The 16,836-nt window shown below is 52.9% G+C and overlaps 7 protein-coding genes across 7 annotated transcripts; 6 read left to right on the forward strand and 1 right to left on the reverse strand.

Annotated features, from left to right (window-relative positions):
• Window positions 1-440: 440 nt before the first annotated feature.
• On the reverse strand, window positions 441-1,532 carry KRP23_4644 (Uracil phosphoribosyltransferase; the record flags this gene model as incomplete). Its single annotated transcript, XM_067889627.1, has 1 exon — window positions 441-1,532. The coding sequence occupies one exon, from the start codon at window positions 1,530-1,532 to the stop codon at window positions 441-443; it is 1,092 nt and encodes a 363-aa protein (XP_067748770.1).
• A 1,844-nt stretch (window positions 1,533-3,376) lies between these two features.
• On the forward strand, window positions 3,377-5,299 carry KRP23_4645 (Phosphatidylinositol 3,4,5-trisphosphate 5-phosphatase 2A; the record flags this gene model as incomplete). The annotated part of the gene is made up of 1 exon (XM_067889628.1): window positions 3,377-5,299. The coding sequence occupies one exon, from the start codon at window positions 3,377-3,379 to the stop codon at window positions 5,297-5,299; it is 1,923 nt and encodes a 640-aa protein (XP_067748771.1).
• Window positions 5,300-6,037: 738 nt separating this feature from the next.
• KRP23_4646 (uncharacterized protein) lies at window positions 6,038-7,259 on the forward strand (the record flags this gene model as incomplete). The annotated part of the gene is made up of 3 exons (XM_067889630.1): window positions 6,038-6,062; window positions 6,147-6,551; window positions 6,622-7,259. The coding sequence occupies 3 exons, from the start codon at window positions 6,038-6,040 to the stop codon at window positions 7,257-7,259; spliced, it is 1,068 nt and encodes a 355-aa protein (XP_067748772.1).
• A 296-nt stretch (window positions 7,260-7,555) lies between these two features.
• On the forward strand, window positions 7,556-7,858 carry KRP23_4647 (uncharacterized protein; the record flags this gene model as incomplete). The annotated part of the gene is made up of 1 exon (XM_067889631.1): window positions 7,556-7,858. One exon carries the CDS (start codon window positions 7,556-7,558, stop codon window positions 7,856-7,858), a length of 303 nt encoding a protein of 100 aa, XP_067748773.1.
• A 2,205-nt stretch (window positions 7,859-10,063) lies between these two features.
• Window positions 10,064-11,173, forward strand: KRP23_4648 (Crinkler effector protein 5; the record flags this gene model as incomplete). Its single annotated transcript, XM_067895815.1, has 1 exon — window positions 10,064-11,173. The coding sequence occupies one exon, from the start codon at window positions 10,064-10,066 to the stop codon at window positions 11,171-11,173; it is 1,110 nt and encodes a 369-aa protein (XP_067748774.1).
• A 542-nt stretch (window positions 11,174-11,715) lies between these two features.
• Window positions 11,716-12,018, forward strand: KRP23_4649 (uncharacterized protein; the record flags this gene model as incomplete). The annotated part of the gene is made up of 1 exon (XM_067889632.1): window positions 11,716-12,018. One exon carries the CDS (start codon window positions 11,716-11,718, stop codon window positions 12,016-12,018), a length of 303 nt encoding a protein of 100 aa, XP_067748775.1.
• Window positions 12,019-16,157: 4,139 nt separating this feature from the next.
• Window positions 16,158-16,523, forward strand: KRP23_4650 (RxLR effector protein Avh23; the record flags this gene model as incomplete). The annotated part of the gene is made up of 1 exon (XM_067889633.1): window positions 16,158-16,523. The coding sequence occupies one exon, from the start codon at window positions 16,158-16,160 to the stop codon at window positions 16,521-16,523; it is 366 nt and encodes a 121-aa protein (XP_067748776.1).
• Window positions 16,524-16,836: the final 313 nt, after the last annotated feature.

The raw sequence follows: 16,836 nt of genomic DNA on the forward strand, positions 1-16,836 counted from the left end.
GCACTGACATATTGTGTTGGCTACGCATGGCCTGTTTGCAAGCACATACTTCGAAGTAAATTTCAGAGGAGGAAGAACAAGATGATAAGACGGCTTTCCTGGCTGCAAGTTCTCTGATTTTCTCAGTGCCGCAACATCAACGCAGCGCAACGCGGCACGATCGCATGTTTTCTCGTGCGAGAGGTTTCACTTTACGCTTTTCTTGTCTTGTCAAGGCAGAACCCTCCCACGGGGTTTACGCTCGGCGAACAGCGAAAAGCGACGAGTGCAATCAAGTTGCGGCGTCTCGGTCAAGAAGAACCTAAAAATGGGCAAGTAGGTAACAGGAGAAGCTGAAACAGATACTTGACGACCGGTGTATATTGAATGGGCTTTAGTTGATGCCTGGATTTCTATGATGTGGTGGCAATTGGTGTAGGGTGGCGGTGCATGTATATTATTCAATACATTTCGGCCGCTCGGGTGGCCAGGAGTTGCAACCGCGATGTCGGTCTCGAAGCCTCGTAAGGTTCATTCTCGGTGTGGTGAAGCCTTTCATCGTCTTCGTGGCTTTCAACGTGGGCAGCAGCAATGCGAAGACTTGGGTGCGCGCGCTGCAGCTCTCCCACAGTGAGTGCAGACACCGCTAGGGTCACGAGACACAGCAGCTCTTCGACTGCTCCTCGATCGAGCAATTCGCGAATGCCTTTGGCCACGCGCACCCCACCCGCAGTGTCGGTGAAGGCGTAGAACAAGCAGACATTGTGGGATGCTACGGCAGCAGGTAGATCCACGACAGAGCCGAATTGAGGCAGACGGAGCTCAATTTGTCCAGTTGGGAGCTCGGGCTCAAGAGCTTGGAAGACGGAGAGCATCCGTGAGCCTCCAGGGGCGATGGATACTCCACACGGCGTAGGTGCATGCCTTGTGTTGCTAGTTTCGGTGTGTGTCCAAGCCAGCACCTCCTCGACAACGAGGGTCATGAGGCGGTCACAGTAGCGACGAAAGGCTGCATTACTCGTCTCACTGCTCAGGAGCAGCGGGATAAGGCGCTCCGCCGGTTGCAAGGCCACCAAGTGCAGCGTGGAGTCCTCATAGTGTGTAGGAGAGGCATCCGACAGAAGCTGCGAGATCCGATTCGATCCATCTCCGCGTGAAAGCGCTGCTTCTGCCTCATCTCCTGCGTCTCGCCTGCGTCGCGCCTTCTTCGGATGCTTCGCTAGAGGGTCTTCGTGTTGCCGCGATAGCACCAGCTCGCGGTGTTTGTTCAAGTTGCAGATCGCTGCGCGCGTGACTCGAAACTCCTTGGCCAGTGCCGATTGCTTCTCGCCTTGGTCCAGCCGTGCCAGGATCGTGCGTCGATCTATTTCACGCAGATATCGTGAGCTCTTGGGACTGGTATCAGCGGTAGTCGGACGCAGCGGCTTTGGTAGTGAAAACCCAAAGGAGGTCGCTGGCGGCTGGAACGCGGGTCCGTAATTCCTCTCGCGATAGCCTGCGTGCTCAGTTTCAAAGCGGTCCACAAGCCCCGCCTGCTCGCCCTCCATCGCCATTTGCAAGGCTCGAGCTCGTGCTTTTGACGCTGCCAGTCGCCGTCTTGGACTTGTGCGTCGACGTCGATTGGACTGGGCTCCTTCGTTCTCTGCATCGCCCCCTGGGAGTTCGCCAACGACGGTCCTGCCCGCAGCCACTGGTACCGGAGCGTAGGGTGACCACCGACTTGGTCGGTTGCTCGGCGATGCACCATATCGACTGCCTCGCATTCCGATGAGCTGGGGAGCCGCGAAAGCTGCCAATCCTGATAGTGAAGCAGCAGCTGAAGACGCACCGCCATACACCTGTGGGAGCGTCTGAGCTCGACGCCGCTCATACGAAAGTTCCGGAAGGTGTTGTGGCTGTTGTCGCCTTGCATCGGTATCGAACGCACTTTCGTGTCGAGGCCGAAGCTCCTCCCCGTGTCGGCTTGGTGGCATGAGCGACGCCACGCTGGGCAGCATCGTGTGCAAACGCGCTTCTTCTTCTTCGAACGACCTGCCTCTGTGTCGACCTCGAAAGGAGCGATAGTGCGGACGCTCCGGACCCGAATCTGCTCGCGCCAGTGAATTATAGTCGCCTTCGCTGTGTGCTTCCGGACTACCTGCTGCCCCTAGGCCGCCCGGATGGCTGTGTAGTCTAGGTAAGCGTGGCGGAAGGAGACTCGGCCGTCCATTGAAACCCTCCCGGCCTTCCTGCTCGTGAGGGAACATCTCGAATTGATGGTTTCTCGAAGAATGAACTTGTCTCTAGCGTTGTCGAGAGAGCGTCTGTAGTGATGGTATATCTAGCAACAAGTCAGGAGTGGCCTTGATTCAATGTGAGCTCCAAGGAGCGTGGCAAGGCAGTCTACTGGCCATGCCACTACTGCATCGTTTCAGCGTTTGGTTGCGGATGTCCGACCATGGCGACGCGACTTTCGCGATTGTGCCACGCTAGTAATTCAACAGCTTCGCTGCAAATGCCCACAAATTCACAAAGCCAATTCTCCACTTGTCCTCGATGGTCGCGTGCGTATAACTTGGTCGTGTGATGCTAAGCATAGGGAATCGACAGAGAATGCAGCTTCGACTGCGAGACCAAGTCGCAAAACCTGGAGCTGCGTCTGCCAACTGACGCCATGTCACTTGGTTGCGGTTGTCCAAAGCGAAATCACTCTACCGTGGTGTAGTGGAGAAAGAGCAGCCTTGGTACTGTTAGCACTCCCGTGGTCAGAAATGGGTTAGTATCGATAGTCAGAGAGGTCAGTCCAGCGGAGGCTGGATCTCCCGATCGAGCTGGTTGATCATCTCTGCATTTTCACGCCGGGACATGAGGCGCGCGTGCCGCCGTTAAAGTCGCATTCGTGTTGGTGCCAGGCACGAAATGTCTTCGCAAGCTTACGACTAGCAGCTTGATGGTTCTGACAAGATTGCAAACGCGACAAACGAAAGCCGAAAGCCGGTCAAGTGTCGAGACCTCGAGGCTTTCGTGGATGCCAAAGGAGCAAGTCGACGTTATCTGTAGTGTCACGATCTGCACTGTAGTAAAGCCCACAAGACTTACATACCTAAGGACCTCTCCTGCTCCGTGACTCTTGCGGTTAACACCCAGCAGACTTGCGCTGTCTCCGAGTGGTTTCAGCGGAGTCAAGTCGAATTCGAGGCGAGCTTGAAGCGGCTCATCCCATGCAAAGCTGGACGTGTATTTGCAGCACTTGGTGGGACGATGTGGCGTCGCTAATATATCCCCATGCAGCTCGCAGTGTTGACTCTATTCGAGTCATCCGTTGCTAGCTGGGCAAGTCGGGACAGCCATGGGACAGTGACAATGGCACCCACCTTTCTGTCCGCGCCGGCACATTTCGATCGCCGTTTGTAGCGTGATGCCGTCGCTCTTGGGCTTGCGGCTGGGGCGATTTGATCCTGCAGCGACCAAGCCTTCGCGCGGTTGGTGCAACGAGATCCCGCTGGACGACAGCGACGCGGAAGCCGAGTGGGAGGAGTACATCCGACGCCAGGGCAGCCTCGGGAGCAACCAATTCGACGACAACGAGAGCCTCGCCAGTCTCAAGATCGAAGAAGCGAGTGAGGAAGCGATCGAGGACGAGATCGAAAAGTCCCAGCGAGACGAAATGATCAGCCCCAGCGCGAGGACATTCGTGCCTAACGCTCCGGTGCTTTCATTCCACTCACGACCCGTCCGAGTGAGCAAAACGGAAGAAGACGCCAGGGTCTTCACCGACGACTTTGTGACGGGGAACAATGCTGTGCACGATGGTATTGGGGAGGTTGGTGCCGGAGAAGAGGAAACTGAGACCGAGGTGTCTGTAATAAACACGGAGGAACCGCTCGACGACTTTGACGACACTTTGATCTTTGCGTTGACCCCGGAGACGTGTCCAGGGCCGCCGCCTCCGAAGATCCCGCTGCGGATATTTGTTGCGACGTGGAATATGGCGGCGGAAGACCCGTTCGCACACCGACGACGAGGCCAGTACATAGGGGACGAGCAGGCAGCAGACACGCTGCGGGAGCTTTTGCCGCTAGGATACGACGTCTACGTGATCGGCACCCAGGAGAAGGTCACAAAGCACTTGGATGCCGCTGTACTCGCTCGCCTGAAGCAGCAGCCGACATTGGACAACCCGTTGCCTGCCGATCAAGCGTACCAGCGCTTGGCATTGACGTCCAAGCGGCGGTGGCGGCGCAGTCGAAGGCGCGAAGGCGAGTTGCGGCACCAACGAACGTACGAGTCTTCGGATTTGGAGAGTTCTCTCACGAGTTTCTGCGGCAGCGACGTCAACTGCAGCCCCAAGTCTTCGAGCGCCTACAGCATCCATAGTCCCAGCGCGAGTTTCTCTTGCGGTGACGACGCACCACACACGGTCCTTGACACGGCAGACGGCACTCCCGGTTGCTCCTGGTGGGGCAAACGCCACGAGAAAGAGATCCGAGGCCACGGCGACCACGCACTGATCCGACGGAAGTCGACCGGACTCGCCGTCTACTACGCGCGCCATCTCCACGGCCGCATCGAAGCTGTGGCTGCTGGTTCCCACAAGTTCAACGGCTCGAAAGGCGGCATCGCCGTCACGATCCGCATCGCAGGCGACCCGCAGACGCTCACGTTCGTCAACTGCCACCTCGAGGCGAACCGCATCGAGCGGCGGCGACGGCAGCTGGACAAACTCGCGCGCGAACTGCCTCGCTCGCTGTCCCTCACGAAGGACAGCAGCGCGACGCTGGCAGCTTGCAGCGACCACGTGGTCTGGATGGGCGACTTCAACTACCGGATCAAGTCGCTGGACGGCGACGAAGTGCTGCAGTGGCTGAGCGCCGGTCGCCTGCAAGAGCTGCACGACAGCTACGACAGCATGGCCGACGACTTGCTGCACGTCCCAGGGCTCAAGGCGTTCCGGGAGCCGGCCAAGTGGCCCACGTTCTACCCGACGTACAAGAAGGTGGCGTGTCGATCTCGCCTGCCTCTGAGCGGCTCCACCACCGGGACGGGCAGAGACACTCGCTGGGCGTCGCACGTGTACCAGACCACGTTCCGCGAGCCGTTCTACAAGGGCGGACGGGTGCGCGAGCGCGTGCCTGGCTGGTGCGACCGCATCCTCTACTGCTCTCGGGCGTGGGGCGACAGTCTCAGTGTGGAGCAGGTCGCGTGCTCAGATGCGAGTCGAGGCTCCAGCAGCTTCAGCCCCGAGCCCGTGCGAGACAACTACCGGGCGCTGAACGACGAGCTGCGCGGCAGCGACCACAGCCCCGTGTCCTGCACCTTCCTCTGGTCGATACAGCGCTAGATAATATAAGGATGACTCATTGCTGAGTGGCTTTGACGTTGAAGTGGACATGGCTACACTTCTGAACTCCTGCAGCGAGTCAGTTCACGTCTTGCAACTGGTTGGCGTTTGAGAACGACAATGGGCGCTCGAACAGCTAAACAAAAAGCTTTGAGCCGGGTGCGCTTGTAGGCGGCGTAGCGGGAGAGCCCAGAGCAAGCACCAGCAGCTGCCGGCGGCCTGCGTTGGCGTATTGCAGAAGGTGGACAAAACGCTGAGAAAACTACTTTATGATTGGGGGCCGCTCCACCACGTTGGACTCGTCTAAAAATCTATGGACATGCTGGACACGGCCGCAGCTGAGCCTCTTGGGATTGACTCAACCACTCAGAGTATCGGATGCATGGGCTAATACCTGCCAAGACTTGGGTGGGTTCGCTCTCAATGGTCTCTTACCTGCAGAAAAGGTAGTTGCAGCTCGGCCGGACGACCGTCGACAAACGGCCAAAGCTGAGCGATTCGCCTTGTGTTCCCACCCCTGCGGCCATAGACTGCCCACAATCCAGTCAGTTTTTGGCCCCTTCTCCCTCACTGGCCAAAACCCTACGCTCACCCTCCTTCTCATTGGCTGAAATCCTTTATCTCTAGAAATCCACCCCTCGGTCTCTCACTTCTCCTGTGGTGGCGTCGCGCGCAGTTCGGCAAGCAGCAGAGCGGCACTCGACACTTCAGGGCGCAAGACACTCGCGCTCCTCCACCATGATTATGAAGAACACCCTCCTCAGTACGTCTGTCGCGCAACAAGCTTTTTGCGCAACACCTTTTTAGCAAACTAACGTTCGTTTGCGTTCGATTGGCGCTCTTTTAGCCGTGCTGCTCTCGCTCGTGTCCGTGGGCACGGCCTTCTACGCCATGGCGTACCCTGCCTGGTTCCAGCAGCACTACCGCCGCGACGGGGCCGACGTGTACCAGGGCTACGGCCTCTTCGCCTTCTACTCGACCAGTTCGCTCGAGTCGCCGTTTTACGCCTCTGCAACAGTTTTGCAATACAGCGACTTTTGCGTGGACAACTACACGACGCCTAACTACATGTTGGGCGACGGCGCAGACTTCCATGAGGTCCTTTGCGGCAAGCGGATGACGTCGGTGCAGGCCACGACGGCCACGGGCGCCGCCGTGTCGGTCGTGGGGCTGCTCACTTCCATTGGCGCCGTGTACAACCCCTCGGCCGGGTACATGGAGCGTGTCGTGTCCTTTTGCACGCTCGTCGGGTGTAAGTTGCGCAAATTTGCGCCAACATTCTGTTGCGCCAAAACTGACCTTATGTTTTTATCGTGTTTTAGCGCTTTTACTGGCGGTGTCGTTGGTGATTTGGGGCGCGTTGTTGCAGCAGACTCTGTACGAGATCGACACGATCAACTCGGCCTATACGAGCTGCAAGGCGGACAACACCAAGTGGCACTGCTGGTTCTACGGGTACAGCTTTTGGGTCTGCTTAGCGTCGGTCATTATCCTGTCCGTGACAGGATACCTGAGCTCGGCGGGTCGTGCAGAGAAGATCCGCTACTTTCGCAAGGAGTACGAGCGGGACCTGGCCGTGGCCATGCAGCAGAGCATGGAGGCGGACGCACACAACGGAACGCACAACACGCAGTTTGTACGCACCGAGTCAGCCGGAGGGTTCGGACTGCAGGCCACGCAACAGGCCTACGGACAGGCCCCCACGCCGGGACAGTTTAACCCCAACTCGGGACAGGTTTACACGACGCCGCAGAATATGCAGCCGTACGCAAACGTGTACGGAGCCCCCAAGCCCACGGGCTACCAGCAGCAGGTGGGCAACGTGCCGCTCGCAGCGCCCGGTGGGAATTCCCTTAACCGGACCAACAGCAACGAGAGCGACGCCGTGTACCCGAGCTATAGCGAGCAGCGCAAAAACCACTCGCTCTTGGGCCGACAACCTAGCGGAGGGGTCGTGTAAGTTTTATACTCAGCTACGGGTTGACAGCACAAGCAAAGTTTCTCGTTGATTTCGGTGACAGGTGGCATTTATTTTGATTTTGTATCGGGCGAAGACACAGTAGCGACGTGAAGTACCAAGTAGAAATATACTACAAACACAGCAATCGAAGGATCAACTAGCCTGGTTTTCGTGTAGCAGCTTGCAGAGTCTGGCAACGAACTTCACCACCCGCTAATATCTGAGAAGTTGCGCGGTGGCTGACGGACTGCGTCACTCGTCAATTTGCTGTGCGCAGGCCAAGCCCAAGCCCCTCCATGTTCCTGTACTCCAGAACGTACCGCTCGCTGCCGCCTGTGGCGGATCCGGATGCCAGGCAACGGCTGATGCACGCTGCGGCGCCCCCGATTCTGGGCGGGACTCCACTCGACGACGACTTGCTCTTCGGCGCCAGAGTGGAGCGCCAACTGCGAGAAGTCGAAGCGCAACGCGGGATCGTGACGCGTCGAGAAGTGTTCGCGGCCGTGATCCGCGAACACGCGATCCTGGCAGAGCACGCGGCAGTGGAGTACCCGGTCACAATTGCTGCCGCTCTCACACCTGCCACGAACCCGCAGTGATTCTTGTCATGAAGAACCTGGAAACAATTTCTAGGTGACACGATTTTTCGCATTAATGAAGCCCAAAGTTGGTCATTTCTTGGGTGGTGGTCTGTCTCAAGCTTCATTCGCCAATTTGACCTGAACAGCACGACGCGAGCTCCGATGTACGCGAAAACGTACCCTTCTCTTCATCCCGTGGCCGATCCTGCTGCCCGACAACGCCTTCTTCATTCCACTGCGCCACCTATTCTCGCCGGGACACCAGTCGACGAGGAGTTGCTGTTCAGTGCCACGATGGAGCGCCAACTGCGAGAAGTCGAAGCGCAGCGTGGAATGGTGACTCGTCATGAAGTGCTGGCTGCGATGATCCGTGAACATGCCATCATGGCTGAGCACGCAGTGACAGAGTATCCGACGACGTTTGCTGCTGTAGTCCCACCTGGCGTGAGTTTGTGAAGCTGGAGTGTTAGTAGCCGAAACGAGGCACTACACCACCAGTTGAAGAATTTCGTTAGGCAGCAGATAGTTTCCACAATCACAGTCTAGTTTTCAGGTGACTAGTACCCTGAGAAACGATACCGATTGTTGTGGTTGCAATTAATTGGGTTCTGCTTGCCGAAACTTAAGATCTTAATGATGTCTACTCAAGTCTTTGATCGTTTTGAACACGCTTGTACGACTCAGTGGTGCGCAGCATCAATTCCTTAGCATCGTTGCATCTTGCCCCAGTGCGTTTTTTTGCGTACCCGTATAGTGTGAGTGGTGCCAGATTCACAAGCACACCTCTTGTTTCAAATCAAGCTCGCTGGCCGGTTTGTACATGTAGTACACCTTTGCAGGATTAAATGATGCTATAGAAATGCTAAACGCTATGCTGTAACTTAAGGAAAATATCTCAAAACGTAAATAATTCACAGAAACTAAATGTTGCTCCTAATCTCGCCGGTGGCACGAATAAATCTGAAAGTTAGTGCAAATGCGGAAGAACGACACCAACAGAAGATAATATGTAACGTATAAACTGCCGATCGCTCACGATGATGACCTTGTGTGGCGCTTGACAAACAGGTAGCTACACTCACCCCGGTTTCACTTTGTCTTCCATGCCAGGAAGCATGGTTGTCAAATCCAAGCTCCATAATACATACTCCCGTAAGAATCGAACGGATTTCAATCCCTTGATTTTTCCTGCAGAAGCGAGAATGCTGGTTCTGCGTGATACCCAAATGCAACCGATAGGCGATCGCAGCAAGTATAAAGACTTGATTTTAGAGTCGCTCACCGGCCGCCACCCCATGGCATAGACTTCAAAAGAAGATCTTATCCCCAAATCCGCCAAAACGTGTACTGCGCTTCGACCAGACCGCAAAGAAGCTGTAACGTTATATCTTCTCGGTGATTATTGTGGCCACTCTCCATGCCCAAGCCACCACCAAAGTCTCAGTCTCCTGACTCTCTTGCTGTCACCCAAATCGACGGCGAGAAACTAATTCGCAGACTCAGAAAGCAGACTACGGACGACGAGAAGGACATCTTGAAGAACTTGGAGAGCGTTGCGAAGAAGCTCGATCCGGTTAAAGCCTCGAAACAAACTCGAATGGACAAGGAGCGAAGAAAAAAGGCAACAGCAATTCAAGATTTTCCTCGACAGATATATTAACAAAAAGCGTAGCGGCACACGCTCTAACTAGGCGAATGCGCTCTTGTTCAAGCTAAGCCATCGTGAGTTTACGTTAATGTGAGAGAATTTACAGAAGTAGTAAGTACTGGAACATTACGCCGGCAGTTTTTTTCCTTACCGTAATTTACCACCGAGGACAACTCTGGAACCTTCTTTCGGGCCAGCTGCTATTTTCACGACGCAACCTCTCGACCACCTGAGAGCGAAAGCAACGCCTTTTCAATATTAGGGTAGATTTTAAACCGCTCAACCACTGATATCTAACAGGCGGACGTAAACTCTCGACCACCTTATAGCGAGTGTCACGTCTTTTGGATCTTAGGGCGTTTCGGGACCGCTCGGCCGACAAAGTTCAAACTATATGTATTGATAAAAAAAAGCAATAGAACATTACGCCCAGCAGATTTTCACCTCAAGGATTAGTTCGGACCAGCGCGACGTGGTGTCTCATCATTAATTGAAAATCTATGTCACACACCGTCATGTCCGCTTAAGTACACCAGAAATTCTCTTCCTCATTCCAGAATCTGCCGGCTCGAGGAATGATGGTGAAGCTCTTCTGTGCGATCGTTGGTGTGGCGGGAAGCGCCTTCTCGGTGCGTGTGGACGAGAGTGACTCGGTGGGGGACTTGAAGAAGACGATCAAGGGCGAGAAGCCGAACGACTTGAAGGACATCGACGCAGACAAGCTGCAGGTCTTCCTGGCGAAGACGGCGGACGGCGCGTGGCTCTCATCGAAGGATCCTGATGTGATTTCCATGCGAAGTGGAGGCATTCCTGATCAAGTGAAGACACTGCTGAACGTGGAAATGGACCCAGCAGACGAGATTAGTGACGTGTTTGGTGATGCTCCGACGAAGAGGACGATTCACGTGCTGGTGGTGGTTCCGGATCAGCAGAATCAAGCCACCACGGATAGACCCCCGCGCTCGGCAAGAATCCACAGTGAAAATCGGCGGAAGCGCTGGCGAGAACTCAACGATATCCTCGACAAGAACAAGAAGGCCAAGACGAACGGTGGAGATAGCACGTCAACCGGATACTCCTATGTGAGATGGAGCGAGGTTAAGAGTGTGCTCGACTACGAATCTTACCAACAGGAGCGCAAATCGATTCCCGAGGATAAACTTCAGTTTTTATGCGACTACTTGGCATACGCTTCGGAAGCGATGAATGGATACGTCGACGCACCGAAGGATGCAAATCGTTATCACTTTATCGCGCCCGTACTCATTATGATTTGCAGCTTGTTCGACGACGTCAAACTTGAGGTCGAAGAATCAGTGGATGGCAACAATGTTCACGCAAACGGCTATTTTGAGTTTGTGCTCACCGGTGGTAAGACGAAGATCTGTATTGTGGAAGCCAAAAAGAACGACTTCGATCAAGGAAAAGCACAGGCGCTCGTCGGATGCGAAGCGGTTGCTGACCGCGAAGGTGTGTATGTCGTATACGGCATTGTGACGGACTTCATCAAGTGGCACCTGTACCGAAGCGGTGAGAACTCGATTTTGATGGACTGCTGCACTCTTGCTGCGTCATCGAACACACTAGACATCAAATCGTTTCGTGATATGTGCGAGATGATTTACGGCGCGTTGTCGGACCACGAAGAGGAATGCAAGAAAGAAACTCCTACTTGCGTTGAATGAGGATTTTTTATTAGGAATTTCCAAAAAGTAAGTGTTGTTCACTTCAGTAGTTTTGTATTTTCTGCAGCAATATTATATTTCATGAGGTTCCCGCAGCAGGTGGGCAACGTGCCGCTCGCAGCGCCCGGTGGGAATTCCCTTAGCCGGACCAACAGCAACGAGAGCGACGCCGTGTACCCGAGCTATAGCGAGCAGCGCAAAAACCACTCGCTCTTGGGCCGACAACCTAGCGGAGGGGTCGTGTAAGTTTTATACTCAGCTACGGGTTGACAGCACAAGCAAAGTTTCTCGTTGATTTCGGTGACAGGTGGCATTTATTTTGATTTTGTATCGGGCGAAGACACAGTAGCGACGTGAAGTACCAAGTAGAAATATACTACAAACACAGCAATCGAAGGATCAACTAGCCTGGTTTTCGTGTAGCAGCTTGCAGAGTCTGGCAACGAACTTCACCACCCGCTAATATCTGAGAAGTTGCGCGGTGGCTGACGGACTGCGTCACTCGTCAATTTGCTGTGCGCAGGCCAAGCCCAAGCCCCTCCATGTTCCTGTACTCCAGAACGTACCGCTCGCTGCCGCCTGTGGCGGATCCGGATGCCAGGCAACGGCTGATGCACGCTGCGGCGCCCCCGATTCTGGGCGGGACTCCACTCGACGACGACTTGCTCTTCGGCGCCAGAATGGAGCGCCAACTGCGAGAAGTCGAAGCGCAACGCGGGATCGTGACGCGTCGAGAAGTGTTCGCGGCCGTGATCCGCGAACACGCAATCCTGGCAGAGCACGCGGCAGTGGAGTACCCGGTCACAATTGCTGCCGCTCTCACACCTGCCACGAACCCGCAGTGATTCTTGTCATGAAGAACCTGGAAACAATTTCTAGGTGACACGATTTTTCGCATTAATGAAGCCCAAAGTTGGTCATTTCTTGGGTGGTGGTCTGTCTCAAGCTTCATTCGCCAATTTGACCTGAACAGCACGACGCGAGCTCCGATGTACGCGAAAACGTACCCTTCTCTTCATCCCGTGGCCGATCCTGCTGCCCGACAACGCCTTCTTCATTCCACTGCGCCACCTATTCTCGCCGGGACACCAGTCGACGAGGAGTTGCTGTTCAGTGCCACGATGGAGCGCCAACTGCGAGAAGTCGAAGCGCAGCGTGGAATGGTGACTCGTCATGAAGTGCTGGCTGCGATGATCCGTGAACATGCCATCATGGCTGAGCACGCAGTGACAGAGTATCCGACGACGTTTGCTGCTGTAGTCCCACCTGGCGTGAGTTTGTGAAGCTGGAGTGTTAGTAGCCGAAACGAGGCACTACACCACCAGTTGAAGAATTTCGTTAGGCAGCAGATAGTTTCCACAATCACAGTCTAGTTTTCAGGTGACTAGTACCCTGAGAAACGATACCGATTGTTGTGGTTGCAATTAATTGGGTTCTGCTTGCCGAAACTTAAGATCTTAATGGTGTCTACTCAAGTCTTTGATCGTTTTGAACACGCTTGTACGACTCAGTGGTGCGCAGCATCAATTCCTTAGCATCGTTGCATCTTGCCCCAGTGCGTTTTTTTGCGTACCCGTATAGTGTGAGTGGTGCCAGATTCACAAGCACACCTCTTGTTTCAAATCAAGCTCGCTGGCCGGTTTGTACATGTAGTACACCTTTGCAGGATTAAATGATGCTATAGAAATGCTAAACGCTATGCTGTAACTTAAGGAAAATATCTTAAAACGTAAATAATTCACAGAAACTAAATGTTGCTCCTAATCTCGCCGATGGCACGAATAAATCTGAAAGTTAGTGCAAATGCGGAAGAACGACACCAACAGAAGATAATATGTAACGTATAAACTGCCGATCGCTCACGATGATGACCTTGTGTGGCACTTGACAAACAGGTAGCTACACCCACCCCGGTTTTACTTTGTCTTCCATGCCAGGAAGCATGGTTGTCAAATCCAAGCTCCATAATACATACTCCCGTAAGAATCGAACGGATTTCAATCCCTTGATTTTTCCTGCAGAAGCGAGAATGCTGGTTCTGCGTGATACCCAAATGCAACCGATAGGCGATCGCAGCAAGTATAAAGACTTGATTTTAGAGTCGCTCACCGGCCGCCACCCCATGGCATAGACTTCAAAAGAAGATCTTATCCCCAAATCCGCCAAAACGTGTACTGCGCTTCGACCAGACCGCAAAGAAGCTGTAACGTTATATCTTCTCGGTGATTATTGTGGCCACTCTCCATGCCCAGGCCACCACCAAAGTCTCAGTCTCCTGACTCCCTTTGCTGTCACCCAAATCGACGGCGAGAAACTAATTCGCAGACTCAGAAAGCAGACTACGGACGACGAGAAGGACATCTTGAAGAACTTGGAGAGCGTTGTCGAAGAAGCTCGATCCGGTTAAAGCCTCGAAACAAACTCGAATGGACAAGGAGCGAAGAAAAAAGGCAACAGCAATTCAAGATTTTTCTCGACAGATATATTAACAAAAAGCGTAGCGGCACACGCTCTAACTAGGCGAATGCGCTCTTGTTCAGGCTAAGCCATCGTGAGTTTACATTAATGTGAGAGAATTTACAGATGCCTGTTCGTTTCATCATCAGACCTACCGCACAAAGCCAAATTTTTGCCTCGAAGGGTGAAGGTAAGGTTGTTGAATAACAAAAAAAAATGTATCGATGTGCGTATACAGCACACGAGAATCCTTTTTTTCGGTGGTAAGGTGGCCTTCTATTTGATGTTTATTTGTTTTTTCCTATAGAAGCCTTATAATATGCAAGACGTGGCTTGATGTCTGTCGTCTGTCGTGGAGGGGTTTGTCGTTTTTGATCTTGAGTCGTGAGTCGGCTGAGGTAGGCGTGTAGCGGGTCTTGTGCGACTTGAGAGTTGTGTAGAGTGAAATGTCGTGTCTGCTTGGTATTTGCGAGTATGCGTACGGCTTCCAGACTTGCTTTCGCTGGAGTGCTCCATTGGACTGTGAAGAACTGATGGAGTGTCTGATCCAGTACTTGGACTTCATTGCTGTCGTTGACTTCATTGCTTTCGCTTGTTGTTTCCGATACATCACACGAGAATCCTGGATAAAATTACATTCTCCACTCGAAGTCCAATGAGAAACACTGAGAGGTGCCTCAAAATGGCACTTCGGCACCCCCAATGCACTAATATTTTGCATACGGCAGCAGCGGTCTCGAGCTTAGATAAAACCAGGTTGCCGTTCTCGAGGTGCAGCGAAACCCCATGTGAAGAGGGATATCATGAAGGGGAGGGTGGGGGTTACCCCCTAGCTTTCAGGGAGCAAAACAAGCAGTGTAGTAACTCTTTTCCAGTCGGTCGGTGGGGGCCAATGGCCGTTGTTGCTGGGAAAACGCAGGTGGGTTGCACGAATCTAGCCTTGAGTTAGAGTCAATACATGCATTGTGGTTTTCATCCATTTTGGCAAGCTTGAGGTCTCTTATCCCGAGATACCGTATCGCTCATGTCCTAAGCGAACTTTTGTAATGAGCGAACATGAGTATCTGCCAATAGCGTTGCATGAAAAATGCGTATGACATTGCATCCTGCCCGCACTAAAACGCTACACCGGAGCACTAAAGCTTCAACGTCTGGGTGCTCTCGGATGATGATTTGGAAAGCAAGCAGTTCAGATGAGGAAGAAATGGCGTACATAATTTCACTTTAATAGACTTAGTTTTTTCTTGTAGAGAGTGTAAAGGTGACCAAGCATGCTTGGACACATAGCTCAAGTGGCAAGAGCACAGCGTTTGGTTCAATTCCCGTCGTGTCCATATTTTTTATATAACTTTTAGTATTTTAGCATTAAATCTTACCTGATGCAATAGCATAACTACCCTATTCATCTCATGTTACCGTTCGCTTAGGACCTGAAAAGCACAATGTTAATAACGCGAGCATTCGTTTGGCCACGTGGTGAAGTTTCTAAAAACGACTAAATGATTCGCCAGCTTGCACAGCCCAGACCAAATCACAGCTGCCACATACTTGTACTTCGTTCGATCACATCTTATCGCATAAAAGGTGTTGTTGCTGTGCCTATCTGGGAAATCCCATTGTATACCTTATCTCGAGTGTAAGCATTGCGCAAGGCGAGCGCAGCGAACCGAGAAGGGCGGTAGGGGAAAGCACAGCGAGTGTATTATACCTAGCAGATCCCAAAGTGAAGGGTATTTTAAACGTTAACTTATCCGGACGTGTATAGACCAATACATAAAACGTAGGTGACGGGAACACAGTAGACATGCTTCTGTGTACTTAGCATACCCAGTTGGGCACAACAACACGTGACAATTTAGATACAGTGCCCCACCCACCCCATCTGCGAGCAGCAGTATGATCTGCCAACAGCTCATGAGAAGTGTCGGTTAATCGCCAAAATCGTCCGTCGGAGTCAAATCCGGTTTTTATCATGAGGGTTTCCGCACTTGGAGCCTTGAGCGGCAGCGGTCTGGGTCCCCCCCCCCAAAGAAAAAGATGTCGCTGTCGTTGTGCACCATTGCGATGCGCATACAGACAACGACGGATAAATCCGACAGAACGAGTTGTACATTTACAGTGGGAATCGATCTAGCCAATCATATTCTATTATTATACCTGGTTCTTCTGAACCATTTGCTTTTGTGTATTTTCTATGACTATACGGGTATTTTATGCGATGCTGCGTGTGGTTTATGCAGAATTCATGATGACATTACGCCGATCCCGACAGAGAAGCAGCCCTTTTCAATGAATTTTAGTATGGGGGATGCCTGTCTGTGGTGTCGGATTTACCCGTCGTTGTCTGTACTGCCACAACTGTAAAACAACTGGTACAAGAGTATCCGGCCAATCCAACATGAATTGATAGCCAAAGTAATCACGTGTTCTGCGATGCATGTACGTGAATCTCATTCCTCAATTTTCTCTCCAGCACTCAAGCCACCCACTGCACAGACCTCACTATTATCAAGAAGCTACAGCAAGTATGCGTCTTACCTACATCTTTGCGGTGGTTATCGCGGTCACTCTCCACGCCAGCGGCAACGCTCTTTCAACGACCAAGGAATCCAACCACGCAACCATCTCGAACGTGGCGGCAACGAACATCGCTCATTCTCTCGACGCTAACAAAGAGGACGGCGGCCGACTCCTGCGCCGTGTTGACGACGGCGAAGAAGTCGAAGACGAAAATCGGTCCTTCAAGAACTTTGGGAAGTCTCTGAAGAATTTCATTGCGAAGCGTACTCCCTTTACTGAGGCTTGGTACAAGCGCAGATTTATCCAGAAGGCCAGAGAGGAGGCAGTGCGTCGCCAGACTGTGAAAGACAATATCAAGTATGCGAGCTCATAAGAGCATCGGCCAGACATTTGTTGAAATGTTCTTCGACAGCATAGGCACGGATCGGAGATCGCTCTACCCCGTGCAGACCAGTACGTCCTCGTGTAAGACCAGGATATAATACATCCGCCATCGTTCCATCAAGACCTGTGTTGTGTGCAATGGCAAATTCTACGTCAACTCACATTGACCGTATGCAAGCCAGGAAAGAAGTCTCCTCCAAACAAATCGCGTAGACCCGTTCCACTTTTACATTATTAGTACCTGGAATCATCACGCGCGGTCTTGCTATTTTGTGTCCAACCGCAGTATTTGCTTCGATAGC

This window comes from Phytophthora ramorum, assembly GCF_020800215.1.
Source record: "Phytophthora ramorum isolate Pr-102 chromosome Unknown Phyram_PR-102_s0003, whole genome shotgun sequence".
Classification (NCBI taxonomy): domain Eukaryota; phylum Oomycota; class Peronosporomycetes; order Peronosporales; family Peronosporaceae; genus Phytophthora; species Phytophthora ramorum.